At 52.2% G+C, this 11941-nt stretch overlaps 1 protein-coding gene across 9 annotated transcripts in view; it reads left to right on the top strand.

Moving 5' to 3' along the window:
• The first annotated feature begins 332 nt into the window (after window positions 1-332).
• The window catches only part of LOC116538337 (protein CROC-4-like), a 26544-nt gene continuing 14935 nt past the window's right edge, over window positions 333-11941 (top strand). For 2 of the 9 annotated variants that reach the window (XR_004263604.1, XM_032260643.1), the window contains exon 1: window positions 9025-9235. Coding sequence is in view for 1 of the 9 variants with exons in the window: in XM_032260643.1 (XP_032116534.1) it covers window positions 9216-9235 (20 nt within the window). In the remaining 8 variants the exon portion in view is untranslated. Of the gene's footprint in view, window positions 371-635; window positions 1495-3997; window positions 4072-8926; window positions 9236-11941 lie in introns of those variants that run through there. The other 7 variants (XR_004263607.1, XR_004263606.1, XR_004263605.1 and 4 more) reach the window with 7 other exon arrangements.

Below are 11941 nucleotides of genomic sequence, written 5' to 3'. Positions count from 1 at the left end.
ATAATCATAATGGGAGGAATGGGGGAGGGGAGCGGGGCTGGAATGGGGGGACAGGGTCGGGACAGGACTGAGAACTGAGGGGCAGGGAGCATCGAGTGGGGAGAGTCTGTTGCCTTCTCTCGCCCCTCTCAAGTCTCCCTACTTTGAGGTGGGGAAAGAAGGACCAGGGCTATAGACTCTGACCTTAGCCCTCAGAATCCCTCATTCAGAGCTTGGGGATCGCCAGGCCAGAAGGTGGCTGGGAAGGCACCAGGGAGAAGAGAGCCCCCCCCACCCGCCCCCAGTTGAGGGAGGTGGTTAGGAGAGGGGGGACTAAAGGCAGGGGGGAGGGTGAGAGAGAGGAGCCAGCAGAGACTCAAGTGGCCTCCAGGTCTGTGGGACAAAAGTTGGAGGGAGATTTGTGTATGAGAGAGGAGGGGAGGGGGCCGTGGGGAAGGGGGGGCTTTGACAATGAACTTGAGACAAACTTCATTAGCATGCAGGCCTGCTGTCTGTCACGTCGAGCTCAGACCGAGTTCCCATGCAGGCCAGGAAGAGTGGGAGGGAGAAAAAGGGAGGGGCTGAGGGTGGGGGTTAGAGAGAGAAAAGAGACCCGAGCATTGTACCGTTCTGGGCCCCAGCTTCCACCAAATATCGGGATCCCAGCCCTGGAAACCAACCCCCCAAATTGCTCTCCCTCCTCTAAGAAAAAGATAATTTATCTCCCACTTTGACTCTGTGGTCCCACCCCGTCTCTCCTCTCGTCTAGACTTCCAAGTGCTGGCCTTCCTCTCCCCGCAAGATGCTCCCCCCCCCCACCAGCTCTCAGCCTTCACCTTCTGATTGTCACTGTCTCCTTCACAACTAAGATCAGGATTTGTGATTAGTTAAGCTGACCGAGATAGGAATCGAGGCGAGGCCTAGGAAGGGGGGACTGGGACGCCCCGAGCCTTCAAATGGCAAACTGTGTCACCTTCCCATGGCTCCTCATCACCTCTGCGCCTCACCCTCCACACACCACTTAATCGCTCTCTCAAGTTCCAAAGCGAATTAAAACTCAGAGACTAGGGACGGAGTCTTTCCATCACACCCTTTCTCTTGCTTCCCTGGGGGACGAGGGTGGCCTGGAGGAACAATAGCTTCCCTTAGCCCCTTCTTCCTGCCTCAGGTTAGAAAAGGCAGTAGGGGAGGTGGCAAGCAGAGTGGAGGTGACAAAGACCCCTGGCCACACAGGCATTGGAAGGAAGAAGGAGGGGCTTTGTCAGAGTGGGTTGTTATTTTGGTGGTGGTGGTGGTAGTGTCTCCAGAGAGGGGCAGCACCCCCTTTTCGCTGCCTTTCCAGGGAGAGCAGCAAGAGAAAGAAAGAGAGAGGCAAACGAAATTCCTGAATGGATAGACAGATGCTACGTCATCGGAGCTGCATCCTCCACTCCACAAGAGGCTAGGAGCCGGGGGGAGAAAGGCAGTCCAGCCGCAGGGGCCACCCGAACAGTCTCTCCTCCTCACAGAAGCCTGGTAAGTGCCCATTCGGGTCCAGCGAGGATCCCAGCCCCCTCAGACCTCTGGGCTGGGAGTGAGAAGAGATCCCATCAAATCAGTCAGGACGCCCTAACCTTTCTACTTTACCTACTGGCTAATGGAGGCTGGTGCCATCATCACAGAAAGAAAAGGCTGATAAAAGATTTAGGGGGTCCCCAGAATGGATGAGTCATGTGTGAAGAGGGGCTGGCAGCAAGGCTAGCACCTCCTGCCTCCTGGGCACCTATCGCTGAGCCCAAGGCAGTGGCTGTACCCACCCGCCCCAGAGTGGCTCCTGGTTCCCCTCCTTCCCCCAGCCCATGCCGGCTGGAGACAGCTCACTAAGTTTGTCAATGGGATTGTGGGGGGGCTTTAGGGTCACGGTGCTACTGATCCTATTAATCTGCCCCTCCCTTCTCTCCAGCAGACATGGCCAACATCTTAATGCTTGCACCAGAGAGAGGAGAGGCAGGAAGGAGACTGTAGTGGAGAGGGGAAGGAGGGAAAAAATGGTTCTGTGTTTGGACTCCTGACCTTGTTCCCTCCATCTGGCTCTTATTCCTGTCTAACCTAGTGACTTCAGCTTTTAGGGGAGGACCAAGTCTGGGGGGCTTGGGACATGGGGGGAAAGGAGCCAGATTTCCCCCCAAGAAAGAAAGGTGGAAACCAGAACTGGGAAATATCCAAAAATATTTTATAGGATTTAGATTCATTTAATTTCCCCTTTCCCTCCTTTTCTGTGAGCTGGTAGGTGGCAAAGGGGCTGAGGGGAACCTAGAGGCAAGTGAGATGTTGGGGAAAATGCTTAGGGTCTAGAAGGGGAGAGAGCCCTACTCCAACACCCTTTTCACACCCATCTAATGGAGGGTTTGTGTGTGTGTGTTTTGTTTTGTGTGTTTTCTCTTCCTAAGGAAGGCCAGGAGATATAGAAAGAAGGCACGTTTGCTGCCTCTAGTCCCCCACCCACACTGTGCTTTCTGGGAGACAGGATTGGGGCCATTGTGGGGTAATGGAGGCTGGAGCGGAGCAAGCTATTCCTGGAACCCCAGAGGCCAGATTGCTGGGAGAGGCTGAGGCTGCCAGCCATCATACATGCACACACATGTTCCATGCCTGCTGGGCTGTGTTCTTCATCACCATGTTCCCCTAGGCATTGTGTATGCTTTGTTGGGGGGTTGCAGGGCAGAGATCCGTGCTGAGGGGGACAACTGCCCCAGGGACCCAGAACTCTCATTGATTAGGGTGGAGGGAGGAGCCAGAGGCCCCCTAACTGTCCTTGCCTCTGTTTTCTAGCATGTCACCAAATTGATGTGGGGTGGGGGTAGCCCCTTCTTTGGTATGAAGATAATTTCAGACTGAGGCATCCCTTTATGAAATGGATGGGCTGGCAGAGCGGAGGATGGGAGTCAAGTGAGTATTTGTGAGTGTTAGAAGTGGGGGTGGTATTCAAAGCACCCCTCCTAGAAATCAGACTTGGATGTAAGGCTTGTCCCTGCTCTGTAGCCCCCCTTTTTTCTAATTTCCTACATTTAGGTAGGCTATCTTCCTGACATAAAAAAAAAATTAGGCTATCTTCCTGACTTAAAAATAAATTAGTTGTGGAATTGAGTTTGAGATGGAAGAATTCACCAACTTCCCCCAACCCACACACAAACACACAAACATATACATGTAGAACACTCATCATAGTACCTTAGGAGCTAGGTCACCTGCAGTATACATGCCACTCCCCCAAATCGTAATTTAACCTGAAAGCAAAATTCTGGGAAGATAAGACTGTAACATACTGAGACTAGATTCATATCCAACACTAATCAAAAATAAATGCTTCGTCTTCACACCTTTTGTGTGTGTGAAAAAGAGAGGGAGAAAACTGATCACTGCAGGACCTTGAGAGATATTCATGGATGGGTGATAGGTGGACAGGTCATGACAGAGATGAGTAGAGAAAGCTAGAGAGATACCATCACTGAGGATATTGTAAATGTGCACAGCACTTCACAGTTTACAGTGCGTTAGATCCAGACAGTCAAAAATATATCCCTAACCCTAGCACCTTCATCCTGTCCTAAGCATGCTCTCCCAAAGACCCCAGGCAGCAGGAATCTGCAAGGAGATAGTGTCCTTTGGGCAGGAGATGACTTCCTTAGATTTAAGTCTGAGAGCTCCACAGCCTGTTTAGAGTGGGCCAGACCCCTGGGCCCAAAGGTTTTGGATGGAGATGAGAGATCGTGAGGATAAGGCTGGGTTAGAGTTGCCCAGGCGAGACGGAGCTGAGAGGCCCAGGCAGGGAGCGCTGCCTGCATGTCCAGGCTTTTCTCACTATCCTCCTGTGCAGCCTCAAGCCTGGCGATTAAGAGGGGACGTAGCCAGTCCAGGTTCTGAAGATGCAAGGCTAGGAGAAAAAGAGTGGCCGAGAGAGTGACAGGAAGGCTGGGGTCGTCAGGGAAAGAAGGCTGGGCTTCTCAAAGGACTTTAACCTTTGCATTCTCCTTGACAGGAGCTGGGCATCCAAGAAGGAGCCGCCTCATTTGTTTCTGGTGTCATCGTAGGTGGCCACCTATGGCTTCTGGGGTATTTATTTTCTTATTTATTGTTTCTGATGTGGAGTGGGTGGGGGGAAACTGGCCCTGTCTCACCTATGTTTCCTCCCGTGCTCTGTACCCCTCTACGCCACTCCCCACCTCTTCCAGCTTTCAGCCCCTGATTTTGGGTCTGCTCCAACTGTAGTTAGGCCTACATAGTCAATGATAGGCCACCCTGCTTCAGTTCTATAATAGAGAGGAAAGGCACTGGGGATACAGGGAACTCTTTCCCCTTCTCCCATAGGCTCCTCAGGGCAGAGTTGGTGACCAACTGACCCGGGGAGAGATGGTTGATTGGGGAAGGGAACAGAGATACTCGTACCTGGGTGACAGAGGTGAGAAAGAAGAGCAGTGCGGGTTATGGTGAATGGGGACCCAAGGAACTTAACTGTGAGTGATATGTGCTCCGGAGTATACAGCTGCAAGCACTGGGAGGTGGTCCTGCTGGGAGTATCTGTGGATTTGTCACTGCATTGGTCTGAGCTGGTAAATTTGAGAGACAGAGAGAGAGAGAGAGTGTGTGTGTGTGTGTGTGTGTGTGAGAGAGAGAGAGAGAGAGAGAGAGAGAGATACGCAACACCCTTGCATATTCATGTTTATGCCCTTTAAGTAGGCCATTTGCTGATGGTTGAGGGTCTTGTAGAAAGGGCTCAATCTGTATGAACCAGCCAACCCTCTACCATCTCTGCCACCTTGTTCTCACCTCCTGGACACCATAGCACTCTCAGGCAAGTGAGCAATGTGTGGGCTCAAGAACAGAACTGGGAACAGGCAAGGAAGGCAGTGCTTACACAGGCCCAAGGAATTCTCAAGCTAGCCCCTCAGTGGGAGGAAAATACTGCTCTCTCTAGGAAGAAGAATGGCATCCCTAGGAACAGAATCCTCAAGATTATTTTCCACACCTCCAACCTTTTCTGCCCATCTGAACAGACATTATTTTTCACACACCTTAGTATTTTTTACTGCTATTTCTGGCTTTTATTTGTCACTATCCCATAGACAACGCAGATTTCTATAGCAAAAAAAAAGTATGATATTGTTCATAATGATGCACTTATAAGACAAATAAATATCTGAATCCACCCTCTCCTCAATGCAGCTTTCATCTGTGTCTTCAAGGCAAATTAAACTGGTAATTGAAACAAAGAAAAAATATATGCTTTTTATTTAATTACCTGACTCTTTCAAGAAAGTGCTTGACTGCCAAAATGTATTTTGGAGCCTGAATTATAAAGATCTGTCCAAGAGCTGCATCCAGAGAGCATAATTCAGGCCATGTTTTTCTCCACATGGGCCTCTTCAGGCACACAGACAATAGGTGGGCATCAGGGCTATAAGGGATGGGGGTGGGGATGGGCAATGGCAAAAAATGGGGGCCCCTAAGCCAATGGAGACACTTACGGACTCACATCAGCTCCAGGGAATCGATGTGCTTTCCCCACAGCCCCTAGAAATTCCCTGGAAGGACTCAGGGTGGGGTCTGCAGTCCATCGCGCTGTAGAAGGCTCCAGCTGACTGTGCGGTGTGCCGGAATCAGAGGGCTCTACTCCAACTGAGACCTTCTCAGGGACACTGAGGCTGCTGGGCCAAGCCCAAAGGGCACCCACGGAACCCATTTTACTCCAGCTGTTACACTCTTCTAGGCCTGCTGTATCTAGTAGAAGGATCTCCTCTGGTCAAAGGAGCTATCAAATAGTCAGGAACACACAACACAATAGACACAACTCTCCCCTCCCCCTCCCCCACAGATCCCATAGAACACACAACTTACCAAGACCCTCGCTCCCTACCCCTAATGCCCTCAGTCTGCCTGATGGCAAATGCACATTCGAGGTACACAGATCTCTATTAATTGATCAATTACTGGGCGCCCACTATGCTTTAGTAAAGTGTTAGCTACCATGGACAAGAATATGTGTGACATTGCCCCCTGCTCTGGAGAGACTGTCTCATTTGCCACCCTCCAAGTAGTTTCTGTTTTGAAACTGGAACAATGGTATTCAAACCAATCCCAGTTAACATGATGGTGGGAGTTTTCTGCTTCTTTCATGGCTGATAGCTCTTTCTCCATTGGAATAAAGACAGATGCCCTACTCACCTTTATCCTTGAGCAGGAGTGGGAGAAGACGGGGTTGCCGAGCACACCCAGACAAAACCAAACAAAAACTTACTTCATCAGCAACCTTGACAGAAGTGGGGATTTATGTGGGTAGCGCCAGGACAATTTAGACTAATCTCTGTTTTCCTTTGTTGGGAGTCTCTCCTCCCTGCATTTGGACACTCTGTTTGGGCTGAACTATCTGTGTAGAACCCAAAGCCTCACTAAGAAGCAGAGGGATCTTGCTGTTTAACAAGCTACTTGGAGAAATTTAGATATATTTTCAGAAGGCATCTAAATGTAACCATTTCTCTCTTGACCTTGGTTTTTGAGGATGTCCAGCTGAGTCTGAATTTGGCCAACAGAGGTGGGGTGGGGGAGCCTCTGATGGGCAAAAAAACCTTTCTGTTCTCTGCCTCCAATAAAAATACAGCAGTGGCTGAAAGAGAAGGAAGGTTCATGTTGTTCCAGTTGCCTCTTGCCTACTGTTTGGTCAGCCCGGGCCAGGATAAGGGATCGTGGTGATAAGCTTGGGCCCCACAGAGGACAGGGAACTGGGTTGGAAATTGGTAACAGAGGAGAAAAGGGAGAGTTTTAGCTAGCAGAACAGCCCACTCTTCCCTTCTGGCCCCAGCCTCCCAGGTGCTGGTGAGGGGAGGGTGGATTGGGAGGAAGGTTTGCTTAAGGTGCTTTTAAGGGATCTTGTGGAAGGGCAAATGCGGAGTTATCTGTAGGGGGAGTTGGCAGTTTGTTTGGAGAGGCATAGGCCCTAGCTAGAATTGCTGGAATGTCTGGAGGGCATTAAGCATCTTAGAAATGGGTATGACACGGTTTCAAGAGAAATCTTTGAGGGGATTTGTAGCCATGGAGGGGAATGGCTGGAAAGCCTATAGCTTTTCCTGGCTGGATGGGGTAAACATTTAGGGAATGCCTTTAGCAGCACACCAGGAGGTAGGTCTATCTGTGAGACTGTTTGAGAGGGGTTCTTTTTTTGTTTGGTTGGTTTTGGTTTTTTGTTTGTTGCAACTCTGCTGCAGAGACAGTAGACCCCAAGGCTCTGCTCCCGGGTGCTTCAGTGCTTCATTCTAAACTGTAGGAGCACCTGGGAGGGGCAGGAGGAAACCAAATAGGGAGTGGACACCATCTCTGTCTCTTTCCTTCCCTCCTCATCATTGGCTGGTGTGTTCCCTGTTCTGGAAGGGTGAAAATTTGACACTGTGGAAGCATCTAGAAAGCCTTTCACTTAGGTAAGGGCCTTGAAAACCCATGGCAACTGACAGAAGGAAGAAGCTATGCCAAGCCCAGTAGTGCGAATGCCTGGGGAAGTTAGATTGTTTCCTTCAGCCTCATGCTATCATCCTGGCAGGAAAACATCCGGCTCCCAGGCTTTATCTTATTCCAAACTGCCCCCCACTCCGTAGTCATGTTGCCAACATCAATTGAAGTAATTATTCAGATATTCTCCAATCTTTGGGGGAAGCACCAAATTAAATTGATTGGCCATAGGCTTGCATCTAACCAAGAACAGCTTTCAGGCTTGGCTTTGTCCTGGGCTGTGCAGACAGGCATATAAAACAATCTGATGGGGCCTGATGACAAAACTGGTCATCCCCTGGAGCACACCCCTGGTGGCCTAGTGTTCAAGGATCCCTGGTTATAGGAGCTGGCCCATCTGGCTGACAGGCTCCAGCTATCTGAGTCATAGTTTCATTTTATTTTTATTTTTATTTTTTTAGTAAGGCGGTGGAGAGTAGATTGGGTACAAGTGTGGGGTGCCTTGGGACCAGGAATTCGAATTGCTCCCTGGCAGAGCTCAGGTAGGGGCCCACAGCTCGTTCTGTGAGCTCTACAGGGCAGCGGGGTTCAGTTACCTCTCAAGGTTGAGACAAGGCATTATTGGGCCCTGATTCCCAGCGCAGAGAGGCCGAGACAGGAATGTCGCGCTGTGTCAGATAAGGAGCCAGGTCCAGAAAGTCCTAGACAGAACCTTGCTGGAGGGCGATCCTCCTTCCATAACCCCAGCTCTCCAGACAGCTGGAGCAGGACCGCGGGCCAGAGGTGGAACTCTCACCTTGTTGGAAAAGGGCACGAAAGTGCTAGCAAGGGCCTCCACGCTCGGTGAAAATCTGTGGGTCTTGCCCTGACTGATGCCAGCTGGAATCCTCACCCTAGCTTCCCTTACCTGTAACTTTGGTTCTGCGAACACATTCAAGAGATATTCCAGTTTCTGCAAGGCAGAAAAGGAGGCTCAGCCCCGCTCTCCCCACAGGAATCCCAAACTTCCAGACTCTTTCCCTCATTGTTTTGAGTTGAAAAGCAGCAAGAGGGGTTCCTGCCCATTCTAAAAGATTAGGCCCACAGTATGCTAAGCATGGGTACCCGAGAAGCACAAAGAATATTCTGATGGGAGGAGGCAGGTAGGAGTAGAGTCTGCAGTCATCTGGTTCTTTCTGAGGGGCTTTCACCTGACCTCTTTTCCATCTGTGCGCCCTCGTGTTGGTGCAGCATACCTAGGGCCAAAATGGAAAATGTAGAACCTACAAAATGAGTGAGGTTGGAGATCAAAACCACAAATGGCAAGGATTGGAGGTGGCAGGCGGGTCTCGGGTGTGTGAGGCAGCGTGAGGCTGAGAATCAGCGCAGAGACGTAGTAGTACCCCCATCCCCATTCTCCGGGGGGGAGGGGCGCCCCAATTGCGCTCCCGGGCCGGCCCGGGAAGGGGGAGGGGCGGGGCCGGCGGGGAACGAGGCGGTGACGTCAGATGCGGTAGAGCCAATCAGAGGATGGCCTGGAGAGGGAGTGTGAAAGGATGAATGAAAAGTCCGGAGCCGGAGCGCGCCGGGGCCAGAGCCGCGGTAGAGGCAAAGGAGGGAGCGGGGAGGTGAGACTCGCTCCACCCTGCTCGCCTAGGCTCGGCGGAGTCTAAGAGCTGGGCGGGCTCCTCCGTCCGGCGCCCGCTGAACGCCGGCGTCTGGGACTAGGGGCCCTGGCGCTCCATGGGCACTGGCCGGGAGGACCGCGCGGAAGAGCATGGATGGGCACCCTGGGCTCGATGTAAGTGGCCTGGCTAAGCGTGGGGCACGAGGTGAGCGAGCGCCTCGGAATCCGGCGTGCCGGCGCGTCCGCCACGAGGGGCCGGCCGAGCCCCCACCCTCTTCGGGGCTGCGATTTCCCGTTCCCGATCGCACCCCCTACGCACCCCTAGGTCACCTCTCGCCTCGAACCCCCGGCCATTTTCACAACCCTGGGTGATCTCTGGTCCTCTTCGCACAAAGCCGTTTCTCCGGGGCTCTGCTCACCTGCCCGACCGCCCTCTGCTTTCCTCCCCTCCGCCCCTCTCGCGGATGCTCTCCCGGATCTCTTCCCGGGTGTGGTCTCTGTCCTTTCCTCCTCTCCTCCAAGGACTCGCTTGGGAGTCTCTGGGCCGTCCCCACCCGCCCCCCACAGGCTACCCTCTCTCTTTGGGTCGCAGGGATTTCCCTGTTTCCTATTAGGACATCTCTAGGGTTTGCCTGCCCGTTTCCCCTTTTAGTCGGCCGCTTGGATCCAGTTCTTTCCCCTGCATGGGCTCCGCTTCGCGTCCACTGTCCTAGTGAGTTGGCGACGTGGTCCGGCCGGCCCGGCCGCTCCCCATTTCCACCCCTCGCCGGGCTCGGGCTCCGCGGAAGGCCAGGGCTCCGGCTGTCGGATGTGCCCTCGGTCTTCCAGAGGAGGGCAGTGGAGACCCGGCGAGGCTGAGGAGGCCTCTGCCTCGGTCCCTGCGGTCTTCCCGGGTGGCACGAAAAGCCACGCGTCCACTCCACGGGCACCAGCGGAACTCTTGCTCCTGGCCTGAATCGGAGAACTGGGGCACTAGAAGCTTTTTGGGTCTGGGTCGGGGTCAACTCCTGGACTTCGACGCCACCGGAGATCGCGTCCTTTCCATGCCTTTTTCAGTCTCTGCCGTGTCTGTGTCCCCGTGTCTGAGGTTTTTGTTGTTGTTTTGTCTTGGACTTCATTTCTCTCTTCACCCTCCCCCCCAACTCCACCCGTGTCCCTTCTCTCCAACTCCCACTGGCGGGCGACCGGGAGGCTGCTGAGGTGCTGGCGGCGGCGGCGGCGGCGGCCGGGAGGCTGCGTGGAAGAGGCGGCGACGGCAGCCAGGAGGCGGGGTTGGTTGTTATCTTTGGTTATCTAGCTGTATGAGTGGTGTGGAGTCTTCATAAAGCTAGATAACCGAAAGTAAAAATAACCCCATACACTGCGCAGAGGGGCCCGGGGAAAGCCGGACTCACGGGCGGGAGGGGGAGACTTAAGCGAGGGTCTAGAGCCACGAGGACTGACCAGCAAGAGGAGACCTCACTGGTTTGGGCGATGTTTCACCTCTCAGCCCCGCCCCCCACCCCCCGGTCGGCACAGGTAGGAGTCACAGTCCCATTTCACTTTAGCCAGGTGCCGCATTTTTCCCCCAGCAGAGTCGGGGGCAGGGAGCAAGGAAGCCTGCTTGTGATTCCCTGTGGTGGTCCCCACTCAGGATGGGGCCTTTTCTGGCCGTCTGGGTCACTGCTTGGGAAGCTGATCCAAGGGAGAAATCCGTTGAAATCTAGCTGCAGGGTTACTCAGGCTCCTGGCCCAGGCCTCTCCTTCCAGCGGGAGCTGGTGAATAGTTTCCCACTGGCTGTCCACAGCTATGGCTGGGAGAGGCAGTTTGGAGAAAGTCACCTGAGAGCACTGGTCTTTGCTTCACTCGGCTCCTTGAAGCCAAGTAGGGCTATCCAACTGGGTTGGAAGATGAGGGTGTTGACTTGAAAATAGGTGGAGACAGAACTGAAGGTGCTGGGCTGGGAGGGCTGCTCAACAACGTAAATAGGGTGGTGGAAGAACCTTTTGTCCAGTCTGGGTTCTGGGGCAGTGAAGTGCAGAGCAACCTCGGTTCCATTTCCGTCTGCCTTCCTCCTTCCGACCCAAGACCTGAGGCCAATCTTTTTAAAAGATTCTCTTGCTGCTTTGTCATTTCTCACCAGAGGGGCTGAGTTGGGACCTTTTAGGACGCCCAATCTTCCCACCCCATCTTCACTCTTGGAAATCATCTCCAAGAACACATGGCCTCGAGAAGCTCTGAGGATCTCAAACACAAAGGAATTTGTAGCTTAGTATCTATGCTGCCCAGAGAAAGCAAATAATTAGAGAGATTAATCAGGGCTTTTCCTAAAAGAATCCATTTATCTGGCTTGACCTAAATATTTTAAGAGAAACAGTGTTTAGGCGCAGTTGAAAGGAGTATAGTGTAGAGCCACTTTGTGGAATAGAAGTAAATGCTATTCCACATTTACTAGAAAAAGCTGGAAGTAGCACCCTCTGCATTTATTACAGCTCCCTATCATATGCCGTCACCTGGCCTTCCAGGACATGGGGCAGGAAGGAGTAATAAGGAGGTGGAAGAACTGGACAAAGTGACCTTGACTGACTCCCATTTCCTGTGTAAATTTAAAATTTCCTCCCAGGACCTGATTTTATCGCTGGAAGATAATGATTCAATTACATATTATGTGGGAGAAATATTGGAGAATTCAAACTCAAAAAAATTGTGCTTCAGGGAGACTGGAAGACATATGTCTTCTTCCTTCAGAGATTCAGAGGAAGGAGAGATTAGTAGCCTCTTACTTTCTCAGTCATTTGGAATTTGGGTCTTCTGGGGGAGGGGCAGGTGGAGACTGGATTAGGGAGAAAGAGAGCAGGTTTTTTTTTTTTTTTTTTTTTTTTTTTTTTTTTTTTTTTTTT

Source organism: Sapajus apella, unplaced genomic scaffold (assembly GCF_009761245.1).
Source record: "Sapajus apella isolate SASKATOON/1434 unplaced genomic scaffold, GSC_monkey_1.0 scaffold119, whole genome shotgun sequence".
NCBI lineage: Eukaryota > Metazoa > Chordata > Mammalia > Primates > Cebidae > Sapajus > Sapajus apella.
This window is presented reverse-complemented; position numbering and strand designations above follow the sequence as displayed.